Genomic DNA, 23,741 nt, shown 5'->3' with positions numbered 1-23,741 from the left:
CTAGTATGTTTTGTTGTGTTTCAGTCTGGTTGACGTATCAAGTGTTGACAGGGCTATGTTGAGGTCTCCCACAATTATTGTGTTATTATTGATTTCTTCTTTCAGATTTGTCAGCAACTGTATTAGATAATTTGCTGGTCCCTCATTGGGTGCATATATGATTTCTTCCTGTTGCACATATCCCTTGATTAGTACATAGTGTCCATGTTTGTCCCTTGCCACTTTTCTGAGTATAAAGTTGTTGTCATCAGATATTAATATGGCCACTACAGCTTTTTTGAAGGTGTTGTTTGCTTGGATGATTTTCCTCCAGCCTTTGATTTTGAGTCTATATTTGTTCTGACTATTCAGATGTGTTTCTTGTAGGTAGCAGAAGGTTGGATTCATCTTTTTGACCCATTTTGCCACTCTGTGTCTTTTAATTGGTGAATTTAGTCCATTGACATTGAGGGAGATGATTGTCATAGGATTTAATGTCATCTTTGTAAGTAAGTTTGCTGTGTTTGTTGGTCTCTCTTGTCTTAGAGGAGACCTGTCAGTTTTTCCTTTAAGGCAGATTTTTCATCTGTGAAGTTTCTGAGTTTTTAGTTATCCATGAAGCTATGTATTCTTTCTTCAAACCTGAACATGAGTCGGGCTGGGTGCAGTATTTTCAGTGAGGCATTCATTTCATTCAGTCTTGTCACAATATCCCACAACTGTCTTCTGGCCTTGAGAGTTTCTTGTGACATGTCTGCTGTAAGTCTTAGAGATGCTCCTTTGAATGTAATGTCCCTTTTTGATCTTGCTGCTTTCAGTATTCTCTCTCTATTTGTGGGATTTGTCATTGTAGCAAGGATATGTCTTGGAGTGTTTTTCTTCAGGTCTCTTTTAGCTGGTACTCTTCGGTCATGCAGGATTTGATTGTATGTAGTCTTTAACTCTGGAAATATCTCTTTGATGATGTCTTTGACAGTTGATTCTTCCTGGAAATCTCCTGCCTGGGTCTCTGGTACTCCAATGAATCTTATATTGTTTCTGTTAAGTTTATCAAAGACTACTATTTTCATCTGTTCAAATTCCTTGAGTACTTTTTCCATTGACTGTTCATTTGTCTTAAGTTTCTTTTTCAATTTCTTCTGCTGTTTTGAGTTTTTCTGCATCACATCTTCCAGTACTCTGATTCTCACCTCAGCTGCTGTTACCCTGGTGGCGAGGCCATCCATTGAGTTTTTCAGTTGAGCTACCATGTTTTTCAGATCTGTTATTTCAGTTTAGAGTTTTTTGATTTCAGTCTTTGTGTTCTGTTCAGATCGATCTATGCTTTCTTTGAGTTCTACAAATATCTTCCATATTGCTATTTTAATTTCCTTATCCGAGAGGTTAATCAGATGGTTGGAATTTATTAGGTCATCCGAGCTTTCATCTTCATTCTCTGTGCGGGTATTTGCCTGCGAGTTTTCTCCATTGTCATGCTTGCAGTGTAGTTTTTCCTGTGTGTTGTGGTGGGGTTCATTGGTGAGAAAAATGCATGGTCGCAAAGTGAAGCAGCCGTGCTCTTCTGCTGCTTCTAGTTGATAGTTTTTTGGGGGTGCCTTCCCTAGGTCTCTGAGGAGACCTTCAGTTATTCAGAAACACAGACAGGCACTGGAGAAGTTTCTCTTGAAGTCCTCAGAGTGATCAAAGACACAGCAGGGCAGAGCCTCCACAGGCCAGAGAGCTCAGCTTATTGTGTGGCAATCCCCACAGCCAGAGTTTACTCACTGGGCAGCTTCAAAATGCAGTTTTTTAGGGGTGTGCTCCCTAGGCCTCTGAGGAGACCTTCAGGTATTCAAAAAAAACCAGACAGGCACAGGAGAGGTTTCTATAGTAATCTTTCAATGCAAGTTTCACTGTAAATATGAGACACTGGTCATCAAGTGAAACTAAACAGAATTTTTTTTATGATCCTCACCCAGTATTCTCAGGGCTTACTCTTGGCACAAGGGCACCATATGTGATGTTGAGATCAAGTCTGGGACAGCCTTGTGCAAGTCAAGAGCTCTGACCCCATACTGTCTCTCTGGTCACATTAAAAACATTGCTTATTTTATATTATAAATAATCCAGATGAATGCTTGTTAGAATTTTGGTTATACTTATAACAGTTTTATTGTGTTCCCCTTAGTACAAAGAGAATACACTTCTCATATGAAGATTACATGTGGATGGAAACTACACAGATGATATGAAAAAGTTCTTGTTTCACTTCTAGATTCTTCCATTCAGAAAACTCACAGTTCACTGAGCCTAAGCACAATAATTAAGAAGGGATAAGAACTATCTGCTAATAACTTCTCATGTGGAAAATTGTCTTGAGATGCTCACATTTTTAATGAAACCTCAAAATTATGAAATTGTTAACCCCTGTTGGTATCTATGGTTAAAAGACCCTGTCCTGAATTCTAAGAAGCTATAAAACTATTGCTGTCTTCAAAGTAATAAGCAAAATACTTGATAAAACCATTATTTTGAAAGTTTTATGCCATCCTAGGAAAAGTTACTTTTTCTCTTCCAAATTATGACATAATATTACTTTTTATTATGTTAGTACAGTGGTGCAATTTAAGATTTTTACCTGGTGTGGAGAAGAAAACCTTTTTTCATATGTCAGCCTACTTCCTTCTAAGGAAAAACGAAAACCTTTCCTTCTTATACTGTCTTCAGACTCAGATTTTCGAACTACATCTTCCTTCTCTTCTTCTCCAGATTGTTCTTTCTGTTTCTTTTTCTTCCTTCTGTTTTTTAGCTCTTTTTCACTCTTGGAGCTCAACTTCGATGCCACTGAAGAACTCTCTGAGAAGACTCCTAGTCCTCCTGCGCCACTGAAGTCTCGAGACTCAGCAGAGGCTGCTGCAGCTGCTGCCTATAGGCACCGGGAAATAATCATTGTAAATAATTTTGAAAGATTCTCTGTTGATTCATTACTTATCTTCATTAGCACAATTTTGTCCTTAAGAACAATTTTCATTCAGACTATGCATTGCTAAAAAATAATTAAATAATTACTATAAAGAAACCAGGTGGAAGTTATAAGACTGATAAAATTTTCAAGCTCTGTGAATGGAGAGAGCAGGAGAGAACAGGGTGAAGGCATTCATCTTGCAAATTCATGACCCTGGTTAAACCCCTGGCACCACACATAGTCTCTCAAGATACATCAGGAGTGATCTCTGAGCACAGAAACAGGAGAAAGCCCTGAGCACCACTAGTTATGGTCTAAAAACCAAAATGGGCAGTGGTGGTAAGTTCTAGTCTATGCTTTCCAAATATTTATTTAGGAAAATTTTCTAGGTGAAAGCACTTTCTAAATAAGTAGAATACATTTAAAATATTTAATAATATTTACATAATACACTATTTTCTATAATTGAAAAAAATCTTAGAAGGTAAAGAATTTCTGAGTTAAATGTTTCACACTTCTACTTAAGAGTGACTTTTAGCACTAGTCAAAATGTTTGAATATAGGGATGCAGGCATGGCTCAGAGGCAAAGTGCCTGCTTTGCAAGCATAGACCAGGGTTTTTTGATCATCAGCACTACTGACATCTGTCAAACACATGATCACTGCTATTTGTGATAGCCAGCTCCACATGTAAAGTATGGTTGTTGGAACACAAAACCAAGTGTGTTAGCACTGTTGTCAGGTGATATTATCTCTAGTCACTGTAACAATAAGAATAACAAAAAAAATAAATAGAATGGAAGAAAGGGGAACGTTTTTAAATGATGAAGTAAATATCAAATTAATTGTATGAACTTTTAATAAACTTTTCTTTCTCTTTGACATAAATTAAATATCTCTAAAAGTGTGCAACAAAATATGTGGGAAATTGTCTATCATGGTGTTTGAATGAATCTGTAAATTTTAATAGTACAGTTTTAGGGGCCAGAGTGATAGCATAATGGGAAGGGCACTTGCCTTGCACAAGGTCCAACCAGGTTCAATCCTGGCATTCTTAGTGTTTCCCAAGTCTGCCAAGAGTACTTGATTTATGAGTGCAGAGCTAGAAGTAATTCTTGAGCACTGCCAGGTGTGACCCCAACAACCCCCCCCCCCAAAAGCAACAACAAATAGTATAACTTTAGAGAGATATTGTTAAATGTTTCTATCATTCCTGTATATTTTATTTATCTGACATTTATTACATATTATTATAAGCAGCAGTAAAAGAGAACTGTGTTCAAATTTCAAGCTGGGGAAGAAAGGAGATGGGGGATATTGGTGGTGGGAAGTAAAAAATAAAACAAACCAAAATTTAAGATATTCTAAAATAACTAGAACAGCTCATGCAGTTAAGGCAAACAAATAAGATTAGAGATTCTAGTATATGTGCTGCTGAAGTGAGCACAAAAATTTTAGTATTACTTCAAAACCTTCAATTTTAAGTCCAAATTGAAGTATTTACGAGGTAAAAGACAGAAAGTGTCACCAAAAAATCACTAAACTAATTATTTAGTATATTTAGATACCAGTCAGTTTTTCTTGCACAACTCATAAATTTGCATTTAAGCCTTTTCAGCAAGAAAATATAATATCAAATAGGTCTTTGTTTTTCCATATCTAAGAGAATTAAGAGGACATTTTGTTTATAAATATATATATATATATATTTATATATATATTGACTTGGTAAGCTTGAATAAACAAGAAAAAATTTCTGAAACATTGTAATTCCATGTTGATGTCAACGCTTTTAAGAGCAATCATGAAAATAAAATTATATTCTCTTAACACTATATTTCTAACAATTATCAAAAACTTATGCCTTTCTGGATGCTAATCTATTGCTGCTGATTTTTTGTCCCCCAATTCACAATATAGACCACTGGTGAAGGATTTTATATATATATTAAAAAATCAAAAGAAAAGAAAAGATAAGGCCTCCCAATTCTTACCACAGGCTATGTTTATTACACTGACTGTATAGAAAGAAGAGGTACAGTAGATGCACCCCTTATACACGTCAACACAGGTCCTTTGCCTGCTGCTGATTTGGTACACCAAATGTCAGTGACTTCCATTGTGTGACCAGTGAATCAAGAATTTTTTTTTAAATGTAATTGTTTGCCAAAATACCTGTGCTTCTTCCTGTTGCTTTTTTAGCTGTTCAAGCATTTGCTGAAATTCAGCCTCTTTCTGTTCAGCCTCTTCAAGTGTTGCCTGATTCTGTTCCTCATAGGCCATGGCTACCACAGCCAGGATTAAATTTATAAGATAGAATGAACCCAAGAAAATGACAAGCACAAAAAATATCATGTATGTCTTCCCAGCAGCACGTAGTGTCTACAAAATAAATAAATATATATATTATGAAATTTTATATGAGGTGTTGAGTTCACTCTAAGCAAAAAAAGTATCTTATAATAATTTTTTGATCTCAGAATTTCAAGATTCTCAGAACAATGTTTTATTATTCTCACCAGTTGATAAAGGTTTTCCCAGAAATCTTGAGTCATGAGACGAAATAAGGATAAGAAAGCCCAGCTAAAAGTGTCAAAGCTTGTGTAGCCATAGTTGGGGTTTCTACCAGCTTTCACACAGATATAGCCTTCTGGACACTGGCTGAAATTAGGTAAAAAGAAAGAGAAATTAAGTAATGACCTAATAGATGGCTGTCATTCCTGCTTTTAGATGCCAATATCTAATTTATAGGACATTAGGTAAAGCAGAATTCTTTCATATTATCTAGTGCTTAATCAAGCACTTGGTGAACTGATTTACATAATTATAAAATCTACTGCCTATGTTTGGTTTCCTTTGTAATTTATACTTGCCATATATATCATGTCATCATATGAAAACAATTTTATGATAACATCTATAGGGGTTTGTAAACATGAATAGAAAAATAAATGTACTAGAAAATAGATTTTCATCACAGATATCAAATGCATAAATGTGTATGTGAGTGTATTCATGAAAAGAAGTGAAGATAAAAAGGTAGTACAATGAGAGGTGGGAATGCCTCTGCATCTTGAAGATTTCATGATGTGATCTTAATAATCAAGATGAGTATCAAAGGGCCGGAGAGATAGCATGGAGGTAAGGTGTCTGCCTTTTATGCAGAAGGTCGGTGGTTTGAATTCCAGCATCCCATATGGTCAGCCTGGCCTGCCAGGAGCGTTTTCTGAGCATAGAGCCAGGAGTAACCCCTGAGTACCACCGGGTGTGACCCAAAAACCAAAAAAAAAAAAAAAAGGAAAGAAAGAAAAAGATGAGTATCAAATAATAAAAATAATGACTTAGGTATTGTCATGTCTGACACTGGGCTAAATGATTTTAAGCAAGTTCCTTCAACTTTTTAATCTTCAGATACTTTATATATAAAAAGATTATAAGAGATCCTGCCTTGTTAATGTACAAGCCTTAAATAAGACATAATATGAAAGGCACTTAGCATAATATGAGAAATTAATATCATTCTTTAGTATTTAACAGTGGGTTCTGGAGAAAAAAAGACATCATACTTTGTCTCAAAGTAACCTAAGACAGAGTCTGATACCATAGGCACATTTTTGACCAGCATTAGTTGTTAATGTCCACATGTCATCTTCCCTGCAAAAAGCATTATGCTTTTACCTATCATTCAAAAATCTTTTTAAATAGATAAAAATTAACTATATATCTAATTTTCCCTGTAGGCTTTATCACCCAGGCACAAGGATTCTTACTAATAAGCATTCAAAAATGATATCAATCATAGAATTAAGAAGCATATAATAAGTGCTATAGTTCTATTGGTATACCCATTTGTCATATAAGAAAACTGAGGCAAAGAAAGGGTGACATTTTATAGGGGAATTAAAATTGAAATCCATGCAAACCCTTTCTTTTGTGTGATTTGTGTGTGATGTGTGTGTGTTCGTGTGTTGTTTTGTTAGCGGTGAGGTGTCGTTTTTTTGGGCCACACCCGGCGGTGCTCAGGGCGTTACTCCCTGGCTGTCTGCTCAGAATATAGCTCCCTGGCAAGGCACGGGGGGGACCATATGGGACACCGGGATTCGAACCAACCACCTTGGTCCTGAATTAGCTGCTTGCAAGGCAAACACCCGCTGTGCTATCTCTCCGGGCCCTAATTTTTTTTTTTTTTTTTTTTTTTTTTGTGGATTTTGGGTCACACCCGGCAATGCTCAGCGGTTTTTTCCTGGCTCCATGCTCAGAAATTGCCCCTGGCAGGCACGGGGGACCATATGGGACGCCGGGGATTCGAACCGATGACCTTCTGCATGAAAGGTAAACGCCCTTACCTCCATGCTATCTCTCCGGTCCCCGCAAACCCTTTCATCTAAGTTCTTAAATACCTTTCTTAGCTATGATAGACATACATGCATCACATTTAAATATAGAGATTATCTTTGGAAAATCTTGAATTTTAATCTTGAAGACAACAACATTTTTAGGAATAACAAACTTATAATGATAATAAACTTAGGAATTCTGTTAACTCTCTGTTCATCATTGATTTATTTGGAAAAATTAGCTGTGACCTAATATGACAAAATAAAATACTGGTATTACGTGTGTGAAGGAGGTGAGAAATTCACACATATTCAAGCTATTTTGAGAGTCAGTGGTGAAGTAGAATTTATGGAAGATTTTGAATGAGTAACAAGTGGGAAATGGCCAGTATTGAGGCTGATAGAACAGTGGACTGAAATTCACTTACCCTGCAATCTGGAGCTGTTGCACAAAGCAAAGCCATCATTTTGTCCTTCCAAAAAGTAAAAGTGACCTATTTAAAGAGCAAAGACCAATAATTTTAAATATGACAGAGTATAATGTATATAGCTAAATGAAATTATTTCATTAACAGTTCTCTTTGAAACATCAAAAGATAACATTTTAGCTTAAATAGGGGTTTTAGATGGTAAATAAGTTAAAATATAAATAAAATTAAATTAAATGAATTAAAAATAAAGAAATTATTTTTCAAGAAAGGCATAATTATTATCAGTATTTCATGTCAGTCTATATTGCACATATAAACTCAAATTGTTTGAATTGTTTCTAAATATGATGGCCAATTTAAAGGCTGTTTGCCTTGGCACAAAAACTGAGGAAAGAGAAAACCTAATGCTTATTTACAAAAAAAAAATTTACTTTTTTGATTCTTCAGAGTGGAAATAAATTATACCAATAAAACCTACTAATTTTAGCTTATTTTCTATAAAAAAATGTTTGCTTAGGGGGTTTTTCAGTTTGCATGTTATTAATAGACCTTTGCTTTTCTTTTCTTTTTTGATTGTTTTCAGGTAGGTGAATATGGTAAACTATCATAGGAGATATATCTTTTAAAAATACATATAGTTTGGGCCGGAGAGATAGCATGGAGATAAGGCATTTGCCTTTAATGCAGAATTTCATTGGTTCAAATCCTGGCATTCCCATATGGTCCCTGAGCCTGCCAAGAGCGACTTCTGAGCATAGAGCCAGGAGTAACTCCTGAGCGCTGTTGGGTGTGACCCGGAAAAAAAATACATCTAGTTTTTATTTTAAGGTATATTTTATTTATAATTTTAATAAGTTGAGTAGATGAACTCAGGAAGCAAAGAATAAATCATGCTAAAGCATGTTCATGGAAAAAACACAATCCACATAAAATTTTTATGAATCTATATACAAGGACTATTCTTTCATATGGTTTGAGAAGTTAGGGTAATAATTTATGAAAAATTCTAAAATTGTATCTAATGGTATAAATAAAAATAATTCCGAATGCTTGAATACTAAAAAAGTAATATATTGTGTCTACTATTAAGATTTAACGAACAGGTAGGTGTAACTTAGCCAATAATATACAAGAAGTTGTTTTCTAGTTTGACATCTAGGTAACTTTATTTTTGCTATGCCTGAATCAAATAGCACTTTCTATACTAAAACTATCATTTTTACTTAAAAGTGACAATCATTACATGATTATTTAAATATAAAATTTACTTAGGCATCAAAAATTTAATAAAAAAGAAGCTAGAGCATACATTTGTCAAAAAGAGAAAACTACTCTATTTGATTAATTTAAAAGTTCATATAAGTTCTCCCCAAAATACAGTCATCTACCTAAGCACCACAGTATATAAAATCCAGAATTTTTAATTATATTGACATTTTAAAAACTTTGCATCAAAGTGCACACACACCATTGTTCACCACAGCACAAAGCACAATAGCTAAGATATGGAATCAAACTAGGTGTCTGACAACAGATGTGTGGATACACAATGAAATAATATGCAACTTCAAGGAAGAATGAAATCATACAATTTGGTGCAACTTGTATGGAACTAGAGGATATGATGTTAAGTCACATAAGTCACAAGACAGATAAAATATAATCTCACTGATCTGTGATACATAGAACAATAGGACAAGTTAATGAAAGGTATCAAATGAAGGATACTTAGATTATTCTAGTCCCTATATTATAAAACTGAGAGGATAGGAAAGAAAATAAATGAATGATCGGTGGTCATTAAAGAAGATATAGATGGAATGCAACATGGACAGGAGACATGAGCCTTAGACACATCCGTGGTGTGGAGGTGATGTTTACCTATATATATCCGAATCTCAGAACCAACAAAACAGAAATAATTGGATACAAATGTCAACAAAAATGTTTTAAATGTTATTAAAATAACTACAACTAAAATTTTTCAAACTTAAATTTTATTAGATTAAATGAATTCTCCCTCAGAAAGCTGGCTGGGGGGTGAAAAAGAAACTGGAAATTTGATGGAGAGAGGTTGATATTGGTGATGGATTGGAGTTTGAACATTGCAGCACCATTATAAATAACTTTTTAAGTCTCAGTGTCTTAATAGAAATGTTTTCTTAAAATTTCACTGTATTAGTAATTAATGAAAAAGTGAAAAGAATAATGGGACGCACTTTCTCCTTATATGTTGTAGAGGAATATACAATCATAAAATCTGAAGAATAATCTAATAACTACATATTGTTCCAGAATATTACCCTGGGTTCTTCCCCTTGGTCCCCAAAAAGGTGCTAATTGAAGACACAGAGAATCAATTTCATATGCAGATTGTAACTTTAACATTAATAAATGGTGAATTTATAAATAATAGAATAATTTTGTCATTCAATGAATCATAATCTCTCCAATGCAACTTTTCATAACTTTATTAACTAATTCATATAATGTGAGAAGTGATAGAATTTAATATGGCTCTAAAATAATGATTGAATTCCTCAAAATAAGTATTCTAGTAGAGACTGTAATGAAGAGAATAATTAAAGTTCGGTAGCCATTATATCTGAAGAAAGGAGTGACTTGGGGTATTGAATGACAAATAGGTTGGCTTCAATTATTAGAAAGTACACTTAAATAAGGTATTCTTAAACTTATTCTAATGTTTATCCCTCAACAATAAATTAAACCTAGTCTGATAATGTTTCCACAATGATTAGCACCAAAAAGAGAACATTGGGATAAAAATATAAAAGTTCATTTTGAGGTGTATACTTTCCCCTCATCAGAAAGTGATCAAATTAGAGTGTCTTGAATTTCTGATGCATATACAAATTGAGATACCAGGATGGTGAGTCATTTTTCTATCTGCCTTTAGTTTTACTATATTGATTCAAATCACTTGAGATAATCTTCAATATGCAAATTTTTTGTTTTGTTTTGTTTTGTGTTGGGCCACACTCAGCAGGCTCAATGGTTATTCCTGACACTGAGTTTAGGAATTACTCCTAGTGGAGTGCAGGGACCATATGGGATGCCAACGATAGATCCCAGGTCAGCCACATGCAGCATGCAGCATGCAAGGCAAGCACCCTACCTGTTGTACTATTGTTTTAGACCTATCAATATACAAACATTTATTCTGGAATGTTTAAAAAATAAAACAATTTAATTGTTAAAAGAGCATAACTTACTTTTGTCCTCAATATATTCATCCCAGTTAAACATGCTCACTGTCCTATTGAAAGCAGTGCCATTTCCATCCAATGAGTAATTAAAGAAGGAGGTGACGTTTATTCCAAAGGAAGAATTATCTGGGGGCCATTGCAAACATTTATTCCGCAAATTGCCCATAAACAGCTGTAGTCCTATTAGTGCAAACACACTCAGACAGAACACAGTCAGGATCATGACATCTGAGAGCTTCTTTACAGACTGAATCAGTGCCCCCACGATGGTCTTCAAGCCTACAAATGAAACAAAAGGGAGGGATTTTAATATCCTATCCAAAAGCTACTTTATCAACAACAAACATGAGAGAGGCTTGTCCTGAAAAATAAAGATATCATGCAGAATGCCAACAATATTAGTTTAATGCTTGTGACTGAAAAACACTTTCATGAGAAGCCTGCTAGCTGGTGAAAAATGAATGAAAGCAAAAATTGTATGTTCATTAAAAATTTTTGAATTGGAATGAACTAAAACGTATATTTCCAAACACTCTTTAGAGCAAAAGAAATGATTTTGCTACTCATGCTTAAACATCAACCTGTATAAATAATTTGCTTGTATTTGCAGATGTCTTACTCACAAACCTCATTGATTTTAAGAAAAACTATATGATAGAGCAGTACAAAATCTTAAATTTTCTGGGTCATAAGATTATATACTTGTGAATTATGCAAAATGGAATTTGGGTTAAAAAAGGAAGACATCTGAAAAGTGAGCTCCATGCAGCACTCATGCTATCCCTGACTGTTTAGTTTTATATGCAGATAAGTTAATTACCAGTTTTGTACCTAACTGGCCAGATTCGCATCAGTTTGCTTCATAGTTCAGCTTCTATGCAGAAAGCTTGATGCTATAATATGCAAACCATATAGCCTATTACTGCAAGTGCCTCATGCAAAAACTGTTAAACTCAAAGGCTGATTTAGGACAGTTTTAAAGAAAGCATCCAGCAAAAGCAAGAATCAAATTCATCTAAAATATGATGTACTGACGCTTGCTTTATGACATATATATTCACTGTAAATTACAAGCAACAGGGCTTATGCACAAAAGCTGTAGCACAAACGCAGCTAAACTCAGCCTCGGTGTTTAACCTAGCTCTCACCTGGAATGACTGAAATTGTTTTCAATGCTCGGAGAACTCTGAAGGTTCTCAACGCTGAGACATTGCCCAGGTCCACAAACTCTGTCACATATCTGTAATAAGGAGTTCACACACAAACACAATAACAGAACACAAGAAACAGTTGGAGATATAAGGGGCCTACCACCTTATACCAGTTTCTTCTTACCTGGAATTACAGAAATAGTTTTCAAAGCTCTCAAGACTCTGAAAGTTCGAAGAGCTGAAACATTGCCTAGGTTTACAAATTCTGTTACATACCTGTAGAATTAAATCAGAGTTATTCAGAATTTAGGGAAATCTAATTCTACATTGGTCTTTAATCAAGACCCTTTCAACCTCAATGAGTGTTGCCATCAGATTTCCCAATTAAGAGAAAAATATCATCTTCATTAATCATTATCTGTTACTTGGAAACTTTATTCTTTTCAGTGTTAATTGAAGCGAAAGTGTTTCTTTTTTCTATTCTAGTCCCTAATTTCTTCATAATGCAAATATTTAGTGGAAGAAAATATTATAAATTCACATGATAAATAAAAAATTGTTTGATTGGTGAAGGGATGCCACAAAGGAAATTAGAATGCAGGCTCCCAAAAATGAGTTACTGTTCCAGGAAGAAATTATGTTCCAGAAAACATATTGATACTTACGCAAAAGTAATGACTGTGAAATCCAACCAATTCCATGGATCCCGAAGAAATGTAAAATCTTCTAAACAAAAACCTCTTGCAAGTATTTTTATGAGTGACTCAAAAGTATAAATTCCTGTAAAGGTGTACCTGAGAGAAAATAGTCATGTCCACATTAAATATCTAGTATGTAATTTTTCTGTACATATCATAAAGGCGATCTAAACAGAAAACAAGAATTAGTATATTCTGGTCATACTGGCATTCTTTGAGCATAGGTAGGCCTTAAAGAAAAAATAAGCATCACATCTAAAAAAATTTCAAAAAAACCATTATGTCTAAAAAACATTTTTATTGCCATAATAAATATTAAATAAACAGGGCATTTCTACACTAACAAAAGACCCAAATAATATGGATCTATATGAAGACATTATATAAAATACATTGGCTTTTGGTGTGATTAATTAAAAAAAGGCAATTGCATTTAACTAAATATGCATCATAAAATTATGAAATAAATAAATCATCTAGTAAAACATAGAAAATAAACTTTTTTTTCTTTTTGGTTTTTGGACCACACCCGGTGACAGTCAGGGGTTACTCCTGGCTATGCACTCAGAAATCACCCCTGGTTTAGGGGACCATATGGGATGCTGGGAGATTGAACTGTGCTCCATCCTGGGTCAGCTGCATGCAAGGCAAATGCCCTACTGCTGCACCACTGCTCTGGCTCTGAAGAGAGACATTTGATAAAAAAAAAATTATACAAGCTAGTAAAAAAATTTTTCTTGGGTTTCTCAGATACCCAGGATATCAATGCAATATAAAGTTAACGATACGGTGCTGTTCATTCCCTCCCATATTGTGTCAGGCATAACCTGGCATTGCTGGCAGTGCTGGAGAACCCCAGGTCACTTCAGTGGTGCTTACGTGGCCTTCAGTGTTGCACTTAGTAATGTTAAGGGAACCATGTGCCTAGAATTAAATGAGGGTCAGTGGCATATAAAGTAAGTAAATACTTTAACTCTGGTCCTATCTCAATATTTGGTCCCAAGATTGATATGATTTTTATTATTATATGTAGCCAGAAGAGTTTGAGACTCAAAAGAAAGTCAAAGGGTTTGTGACATGCCAGATATTCGAGTAATTGAATGTGCAGTAATTATGAAACTTATATATAGATATAGATTATATATAATAATTACATCTAATTATTAAAAGCAATAGTCACTAAAACAATGGTATTGGAATAGAGACAGACACTCAGATCAATTGGATAGACTTGAGTATTTAGAAAATGTTTCCCAGACATATGATCAATTAATCTTTTATAAAAGGGCAAGAAACACAAAACGGAGAAAGGAAAACCTCTTCAAGTGGTGCTATGACAACTAATCAGCCACATGCAAAAAAGCGAACTTAAACCTCTATTTAACACAACACACAAAGGTTAAATCCAAATGGATTAAAGACCTTGATATCAGACCCTAAACCAGGGGTCTCAAACTCGCGGCCTGCAGGCTGTTTGTGGCCCTCCATACAACATTTTGTGGCCCGTGGCCGGTCTTCAAATATCACAGTATTTGCGATTATTCGCTTACCGAATAATCGCAATAAAAATCGCATTAGTGGGGCCAGGTAGGTGGCACTGGAGGTAAGGTGTCTGCCTTGCAAGCGCTAGCCAAGGAAGGACCGCGGTTCGATCCCCCGGCGTCCCATATGGTCCCCCCAAGCCAGGGGCGATTTCTGAGCACATAGCCAGGAGTAACCCCTGAGCGTCAAACGGGTGTGGCCCAAAAACCAAAAAAAAAAAAAAATCGCATTAGTAAGAAAAAAAATCGCATTAAACATTCGCATACCCCGAGCAGTTCTGTCCGGGGTATGCAAATATTTAATGCGATTTTTTTTCTTACTAATGCGATTTTTTTTTTTTTTGATTTTGAGCCACACCTGGTGTTGCTCAGGGGTTATTCCTGGCTGTCTGCTCAGAAATAGCTCCTGGCAGGCACAGGGGACCATATGGGACCTTTGGTCCTGGATTGGCTGCTTGCAAGGCAAACGCCGCTGTGCTATCTCTCCGGGCCCAGTAATGCGATTTTTTATTGCGAATATTCGGTAAGCGAAATCCCTTATGTGGCACTGCCTCACCCCGACTTTGCCTCTTGCGGCCCCCAGGTAAATTGAGTTTGAGACCCCTGCCCTAAACAATAAGGTATATAGAAGAACATGTAGTAAAACACTCCATGACTTTGAGACTAAAGGCATATTCAAGGAAGAAACATAACTTTCCAAACAAGTGGAAGCAAAGATGAACACATGGGACTATATTAAGCTGAGAAGCTTCTGCACCTCAAAGGAAATAGTGAGTAGGCTACAAAGGCCATCCACAGAATGAGATAAACTATTCATCCAATACCCATCAGATAAGAGGCTAATATCTAAGATATGGTACTGACAGAACTTAACAAGAAAAAACATCTAACCATATCAAAAATGGGGAGAAAAAATGAACATACATTTTCTCAAAAAAGAAATACAAATGGCCAAAAGGCACAAGAAAATTTGCTCCAAATCACTAATCATCAAGGAGATGCAAAATCAAAACAACTATGAGGTATCATCTCATGCCACAGAGACTGGCACACATCACAAAGAACAAGAACAGTCAGTGCTGGCAGGGATGGAGGGAAAAAGGAACTCTCATTCACTGCTGGTGGGAATGCCATCTAGGCCAGCCTTTATGGAAAACAAAGAGAAAATTCCTCAACAAACTGAAAATTGAGCTTCCATATGATCCAGCAATACCACTCCTGGGGATATACCCTATTAACACAAAAACATAATGTAAAAAATGCTTTCTGCACACCTGTATTCATTGCAGCACTATTTACAATAGCCAGAATCTGGAAACAACCCAGACAACCAACAATAGATCAATGGCTAAAGAAACTGTGGGACATACACAAAATGGAATACTATGCAACTGTTAGGGAAAATAAAATCATGAAATTTTCCTATACATGATGGACATGGAAACTATGATGCTACGTGAAATAAATCAGAGGGACAGATAGACACAAAATAGTCTCACTCATCTGTGATTTAAGAAAAATAAAAGCATTATTGTAATAATACCCAGAGACAATAGAAAAAAGGGCTGAAAGGAGCGGCCCACAATATGAAACTTTCTACAAAGAGTGGTGAGTTCAGTTAGATAAATAACTACACTAAGTACATTCATGACAATGGTAGAGAGTGAAAGAAGTAAATTGCATCTATCAAATACAGGCAGTGGGTGAAGGGAGATGGGTGGCATTAATGGTGGGAAGGTTGCACTGGTAAAGGGGGGGTTTATAACTGAAACCCAACTACAAATATGTTTGTAATCATGGCACTTCAATAAAGATATTTCAAAAGGCAACACATTATAAATATAAATAACTGTGTATTACTATTATGAAAGTAAACTTTCTTAGAGAAAGTGAGAGATTAAAATAAACTTCGATAATTGTTCAACAGTAGCTATTATGATAAAGAAAATTATGGCTGTGTGTAACCTAAAATGCAAGAGCATAATAATATTGAAATAGATTTATGAAAGATAGTTTCTACTTACTCCACATTCTTTGTCCAATCTGGAGGGTTACTCATGGTCATAAATACACAGTTGGTAAGAATAGTGCACATGATGAGCACATTGAATAAAGTAGAAGAATCAAGTCAAGGAAAAAAAGGCAATGGAAAGCCCCACTTTTATGCAAGCATCCACCTTTGTCACCATGAAGTTTGCAACTTTTAAGTCCTTTTTAAATTTATTATTGAGAATATTTTTATTTCTATAATTCAGTAGTCACATATCCAAACCAAATCAAGTTATCAACTATCCTAAATGCTTTACATAATTCAAGATTAAACACAAATAAGTGAGTTCATTGGTATATAATTTATCAATTTATTTCTGTTTGGGGGTTCAAGCCAGTGGCATTTGGGATCTTCCACACTTCTGGCATTTTCAGAGGATATGTGGGTCCAACGATCAAACTCAGATTTGGTACATACCCATTCAGCTTTTTATTTTAATTAATTAATTAATTTTTTTTGAGTTTTAGGTCAGCATCCAGCATTGCTCAAGGCTTTCTCCTTACTGTGCTCAGAGATCACTACCAGTTGTCTTCAAGATACTCTAGGCAGTGCCAGAAAACAAAATGGGATTAAATTCCATGAAAGGGAAGCATCTCAATCCCCAAACTTTGTCTCCAGTTCTTCTCTATTTAATGTTTTTTAATGACAAATATAGTTCAGCAACTAAACTGCAATTTCTATGTGTATATAAAGCCTCACAAAAGTTTAACAAGATAATTTAAGCCATCAAATGATCTTTTGAGTGTAATGCTGATGCAATGTTTAAATGAAATAATTAATTGCACATAACATCCTGATTCTGATAGAAGACATTAATACTTTTACTAACATATGTACCTGTTGTTGCCAAATTACATATTAGTAAATTCCTTGAGCCTATAAAAAAGAAAAAGAGCTTTTTCACAAAATGGTAATGAGAATCTAATTAAATGTTACTATATGTATTTGTTAACTAAATATTAACTAAAATATGTTAACTTTCCCATAACTATATCTAGCATTGTAGATGCTCAATAAACTGCTTTCTTAACTTCCTGAATCATAGATGATGCTACTTACAGCATCTATCTTGTTTTACTTTACCCCATTTTTCCTTTGTAGATATGTTCAAATGACATTCAATTTTCTTTATACTGCAAGCAAGCACAAGAATTATTTACTAGTTGGTAGTTAGATTCTAAAATAACATTTATGATATTAAATGCTAAATAGTATCCAACAATGCACAAAAAGATAAGTTGTAGTTATAGAAACATTTTTAATGTAGGTTTATATACAATCATAAAACTTTTAGAGTAAATAAATATTATTTCTATCCATTCTTTTCTTTATTTTCATTATAACTTCATGTTATTTAAACATAAAAATATCAGCAGTATTTTTGTTTGTTTATTTTGTTTTGTTTTGGGGCCACACCATTTGACACTCAGGGGTTACCTCTGGCTATGCGCTCAAAAATTGCTCCTGGCTTGGGGGGACCATTTGGGACGAACCAAAGTCTGTCCTAGGCTAGCGCTTGCAATGCCTTACCTCTAGTGCCACTGCTCCAGCCTCATGTCAGTAGTATTTTTAAGGGCGATTAAAATAGACAGTAAGTAGCCATTAATGGTTTAAAAACAAAGGTAGCTTATTTTCAGTGAAAGATGGCTATAGTAAAAGTAATAATTAATTTTTTTACTTTATAATTTTCAAGACAAGCACAGAATTATCAGCTTCAAAAGCACCTACAGGAAAGCACAAGATATAGATGAGTCATATGAAGCCCCTACATAAACAGCACCATTTGCAAAAAAGAAACATTCTCCCCTAGTTACTAAAAACACACAAAAGGATAAAATGAAAGATGACTTGCTATTCTCTGGATCTAATATTTGCTGAAGTGTACTGAAAAACTAACTTTCTGCAAGGATGACACCATTCTAAGTTCTCAAACTCAACTATTCTCAACATAGTTATATTTATCCACTTCACTCTGACTCCTAATTGCTGCAAAGATAATTAATTAAAATATCCTCTGATCTCCTCCATTCTCTACCATTTTTATTTCCCTACTCAACTCAAACAGATGAGTTTACTTCCTGCTTCACTAACTTAAGACAATATCAGGTTGCCATACCTTAAATTGACAAAATAAAGAAACTTATTTTTTCTGTGCCAATGTGAGAAGTTTTCATATCCTTCACCTAGTTTTAGACTTTTTATTTTTTAACTTCTGAGAACACTTCAGAATTGTCTGATATTTCTGTTCTCATTTTTAACTACTTCCCATTCTATTGATTCTATCAACTCATTAAGTTTTTGTTTTAGGGGGGGACACTTTCTTCCCATGAAATCCACATTCCTCTTTTGTTTATTTATTCTTTTCGAGGGGTGGGTTTAGACAGTGTTTAGGGACTAACTGTACTGATCAAGACTCCTGGCTCCGTGGTGAAGAATACTAGCCTACTCCTACCATCTCTTCTCTTTAACTGCCTATAGCATTGACATCTTTATTTCACAGTGAAACTTCTGAAAATAATGATTCATCATTTCTTTTACTCTTGTAACTTTTATATCTTCAGCCTTCTAGATTTTCTGTCTAAGAATGACAAGCACTCCCTGTTTTTATTATTACAATCAGGATAATTTTGAGATCTTTATTCGACACATTTTCTCAGGAGCAAAATTCTTTCTCCTTTCATGTTTCCCTTTCTTTGCTTACATATGGCATGAACTAAGTGATATTTTTCTTATCATACCCTATAGGCAACTTTTTTTTTATTCTCTAAAATTTTTCATTTTCCTTTTTAAACAAAAGAACATCAGATATCTAAGTGGTAGCAACTTTCTTTGTTGTACTCATCTGAGTTGTTTAATAAATAATAGCTTTATGGACCATATATACTCTTCTAACTCAAATAATTTTCTCCAAGCTAAAATCTGCTTCTGAGCTTCACAACCTAAAAGTTTATGCAATATCTCTACTTACTTATCTCATTAATACTTCAAAACTAACCAAAGATTTGGAATTTTAAAACAAATTTTGTTTGGTTTCACTATTTCAAGAAATACTGTTCTTTTTACACACCTCTATCTTAGAAAATATCACATGGTCTAGCTAGTAACCTAGGAATTCTCTCTGACCATAAGTCACCCTTTCACTTGAATACCAATTATTGACAATTATACCTGCTATTCTAGACTCAATATATATTTTCAGGTCCACATCATTACATAGTACCAAGTCTAACCTAGATTACTTAGGTTCCTCAAAAGTGATTTTTTGAATTCATGTTTAATATTTTTTCAATTCATTCTGCTGCACTGTGTCAAAACTGACCTTTGTAAATCTAATTTGAATCATTTTCTCTTTTCTGTGAAAGATGATCAAATACCCTAACGTTGTCAAGATATTAGGACATATAACATTGTATACCTCATTACTTTCAATCTTTCCTTTTTTACTGTCTTTCTTCCTAGATGAATATTATTGTCATTGGTTTATGTCTTTATATAAGATGTACTTTCTCAAACCAAGGTCTTTGAAAATACCATTTCTTCCTGGAAATATTCACCACTTCATTAGCTGACTCATACTTTTCCTTTAACACTGAAATAAATAAAAATCACTTCTTTCTTTTCCTTTAGCACTGAAATAAAAAATATCACTTGATTTTTTTTATGCTATGCCCAGCAACACTCATGGGTTACTCCTCTGCACTCAGAAATCACTCCTGGCAGGCTTGGGAGACCATCTGGGATACCTGGGATTGAACCTGGACCAGTCATGTGCAAGATAATGCCTTACTCACTGTGCTATCACTCTGGGCCGAAAATTCACTTCTAATAGTATGTTGTTCAAAATAGAACCTGACCTATCAGGGTCAATACCACCTGATAGTATTTTTCAACAATGAATTTTTATATTGATCATCTCTATGACTATCAGCTTGATGAGAATAAGAATTAGGATTATGTCTGTATTTTTTACCATTATATCTCAAAGCTTCAATTCAATTTACTTATTACTAAGTAGAATCATAGTTTTTCCTTTTTAATAATATTCGATAATATATTTATTGGTGTGAAACAAAAATCAGCATATAATTATATCTTCAAATGTTTGAGCATCTAAGTTTACATATGTGTGTATATTATATACAGATATATATATATATATGTACATATATATAGTGAAACAAGATAGTTTTTTATTGAAACTTACTTAGAAAGATGTGAGGGGATGGGCTGGAGTGATAGTACAATGGGTAAGATGCTTTACTTGCACAAAGCCAACCCAGGCCCTATCTACTGCATCCCATTTTGTCCCTTGAGACTTCCAGGAGTTATTCCTGAGTGCAGAGCCAGGAGTGAACATAGAGCACTTCTGGGTTTAACCCAATGTCAACCCAAAAAAACAAGAAAAAAAGAAAGATGTAAGGGGTGAGAAAGAAGGAAAAGAACATGAAGAACATGTGCTTCTCCAGAGTGAAAAAGCAAAAAGATATAGAGACAAGCAAGTGTGACACATGCTCAAATAAGAACAAGGGCTTGAAAAACAATCATATATATATGTATTTTATTATTAAATATGTATATTTAAAGGAGGAATATAGGGCTAATAAGATTTATATGAGTTGTGATATGATTCATGATATCTACGAATCACTATTTCTTACTTTTTAAATATAAAAATGCTAGTAAAATTTAATTATACATAATAACAAAATATATTCAAATATTAATAAAAAACATAGGAAAGGTAAGTGTTATCCAGTAAGTCACAATCAGAGTGTTAGGCTCAAACAAATGTTTTTACGTTGCATAACTATAGCCTTTTTGAGGTATAGATGACATATAAGATTACCTTAGGTTATAATGATTCAATAGTAGTATAATAAGAAAAAATGATCACCATAAGTCTAGTTATTATCTATGCATGGTTATAATTTTAGCAATAAAAGATTCACTTAAAGTATTCACTCAGGGTCAGAGTGGTGGTGCAAGCAGTAGGGTGTTTGCCATGCACGTGGCTAACCTAGGACCTTGGTTCAATCCCCCAGAGTCCTATATGGTCCCCCAAGCCAGGAGTGATTTCTGAGGACATAACCAGGAGTAACCCCTGAGCCTCACTGGGTGTGGCCCAAAAAGCATCATCATCATCATCATCATCATCATCATAAAGTATCCACATCTACAAAGGAAAACAAAACTAATTTGTTTTAAAATGGGATGCTGGGATTCGAACCACCATCCTTCTGCATGCAAGGCAAATGCCTCACCTCCATGCTATATCTCTGGCCACCAAGTCACAAATTAAGAAATAAGTGGAGTCAATTTTATTATCTCTAATTATTTTCAATATCTGTTAACTGTTAGTGCCAGAGTGATGGCACAGCGGTAGGGTGTTTGCCTTGTATGCTGCTGACCCAGGACAGACCTCAGTTCGATCCCCTGGTGTCCCTCCCATATGGTCCCCCAAGCCAGGAGAGATTTCTGAGGCATAGCCAGGAGTAAACCCTGAGCGTCACCAAGTGTGGTTCAAAAACTCCAAAAAAAAATTTGTTGACTGTTAAAAATCATTAAAAATTTATTTTATTAGTCACATTTATTTTAAAGTATATATTTTGGCTAAGGAATATAGTGTGATTTTTGGCTTGTTTTAACAAATACATAGGCTTGAGGGGCCGGCGAGGTGGTGCTAGAGGTAAGTTGTCTGCCTTGCAAGCGCTAGCCAAGGAAGGACCATGGTTCAAACCCCTCCCCCCGCGTCCCATATGCCCCCCCCAAAGCCCGGGGCAATTTCTGAGCGCTTAGCCAGGAGTAACCCCTGAGCACCAAACGGGTGTGTCCCGAAAACAAACAAAAAAAAATACAAAGGCTTGAAATAAGCAATTATTTTTAATTAGTGCTAACATAGTTGAAAATATATAGAAACCCTCAATGTCCTATAATTAGTAACAAAATACATAGATTTCATTTTATTTTCTCAATACAGAGAATCAAAATGAACATCTTTTTTTCTTTCAAAAGAACACCATCCTAGAACAATATATGTTTAGAAGTCTTGATAGACTCCTGAATAGTCATAATAGCAGTACAAAATATGGTACCTTTTGCATAGGACAAAGGATGCGGTACAGTGTAAAATGTGCATGGATTTTGGGTGGGGTGGAGTATATTTGTAAGATATAAATATAGAAAATATTGTTGAGAGCACACTCAGCTATATTTATCCAACTCTGTGGAACTTAACTTTCATTGCTAATAGCAGTGATACTCCTCTATGGTGGTGCTGGGGGCCAATTGGGGATATCAGCAATACTTGGGCCCATATAGTATTGAAGATAGAAACTCAGGGTGTTGGTAAATTCTTAACTTTAGTTTTAGTATATATTTTACATGTTATACATAAACACAAAGTGTAGTTTGTATAAGAAAAAAAGTAGGGCTTCTTAAATTTTTTACCTCTCCAACCCCTTCTTATCTGATTAAAAAAAAAAAACTACAGTACAGTTGAATACCGTAAAAACATCTTGAATTAATTTTTCTTTTTATTTTGAATTGATTTATAGTTGTTATGAATTCAAAAACCTGTCACTGTTGCCAAAATTTTCATAACAGCACATTCAATTACATTACCCTAGGGCCACAGCTTAAAAGCTAGAAACAAATATAGTTTTGTGAGAGGTGTTTTGATGTAAAAATGGAGTAAGAAAGATTGTATGACAGTGCCTTGTTCTAAGGCACTAGTTTCTGAGACAGCAGAAATATTGCTAAATGTCACATACATACTGTTAATTCTTAAATTATTTAATTGTTAGTAATTTCCTAAATATTTCTCTGCGTGGGAAAAAAAGTCACATTTGGGGGGATGGGCCACATCCAGTCTTTCTCAAAAATTACTCCTGGTAGACTCGGGGGACATATGAGATGCTGATATCCTGCATATGGAACCAAGATCAGACACAAGCAAGGGAAAAAGCCCTACCTGGTGTGCTATCGCTCGGTACCTCGAAAATCTCAAACAAAATTTTGGTGGGGGTGGTCACACCCAGCAGTGCTCAGGGGTCACTCCTGGCTCTATGCTCAGAAACTGACCCAGGCAGGCACGGGGGACCATATGGGATGCTGGGATTCGAACCACCGTCCTACTGTATGCAAGGCAAACGCCTTACCTCCATGCTATCTCTCTGGCCCTCGAAATCACAAAATTTTTAACCATGTAATTGTGGGATGAGCTATGAAGTTCTATTTTTAAAAATCCCCCACCCCTACATTTTCTTTGATAGAGTGCAGAGCCTCTAACTGCAAAGCAAGTTCTTTCCTGTCATACAATCTCCTTGGCCCACAGAGCCTCACTTGTTTATTGTAGTAGTAAATTGTGTTTTTTGAAAAACTTTG

At 34.9% G+C, this 23,741-nt stretch overlaps 1 protein-coding gene and 1 non-coding gene across 2 annotated transcripts in view; one reads left to right on the top strand and one right to left on the bottom strand.

The window, feature by feature from the left end:
- LOC126009196 (sodium channel protein type 2 subunit alpha-like) overlaps positions 1-23,741 on the bottom strand; it is a 178,870-nt gene that overhangs the window by 88,755 nt on the left and 66,374 nt on the right. Inside the window, exons 4-11 of the mRNA XM_049773565.1 lie at positions 16,333-16,423; positions 12,735-12,863; positions 12,254-12,345; positions 10,925-11,197; positions 7,685-7,754; positions 5,443-5,584; positions 5,099-5,305; positions 2,597-2,884 (exon numbers count right to left, since the gene is read on the bottom strand). Of these exons, the coding sequence (XP_049629522.1) occupies positions 2,597-2,884; positions 5,099-5,305; positions 5,443-5,584; positions 7,685-7,754; positions 10,925-11,197; positions 12,254-12,345; positions 12,735-12,863; positions 16,333-16,423 (1,292 nt within the window). The remainder of the gene's footprint in view (positions 1-2,596; positions 2,885-5,098; positions 5,306-5,442; positions 5,585-7,684; positions 7,755-10,924; positions 11,198-12,253; positions 12,346-12,734; positions 12,864-16,332; positions 16,424-23,741) is intronic.
- Positions 4,901-5,027, top strand: LOC126010223 (small nucleolar RNA SNORA51). The gene has a single exon (XR_007496336.1). It is a non-coding gene; the product is annotated as a small nucleolar RNA SNORA51 (small nucleolar RNA).

The sequence above is a fragment of the Suncus etruscus genome, chromosome 5 (assembly GCF_024139225.1).
Source record: "Suncus etruscus isolate mSunEtr1 chromosome 5, mSunEtr1.pri.cur, whole genome shotgun sequence".
NCBI classification, from domain to species: Eukaryota; Metazoa; Chordata; class Mammalia; order Eulipotyphla; family Soricidae; genus Suncus; species Suncus etruscus.
Note: the sequence above shows the minus strand (reverse complement) of the source record. Positions and strands in the feature narration are given on the sequence as shown.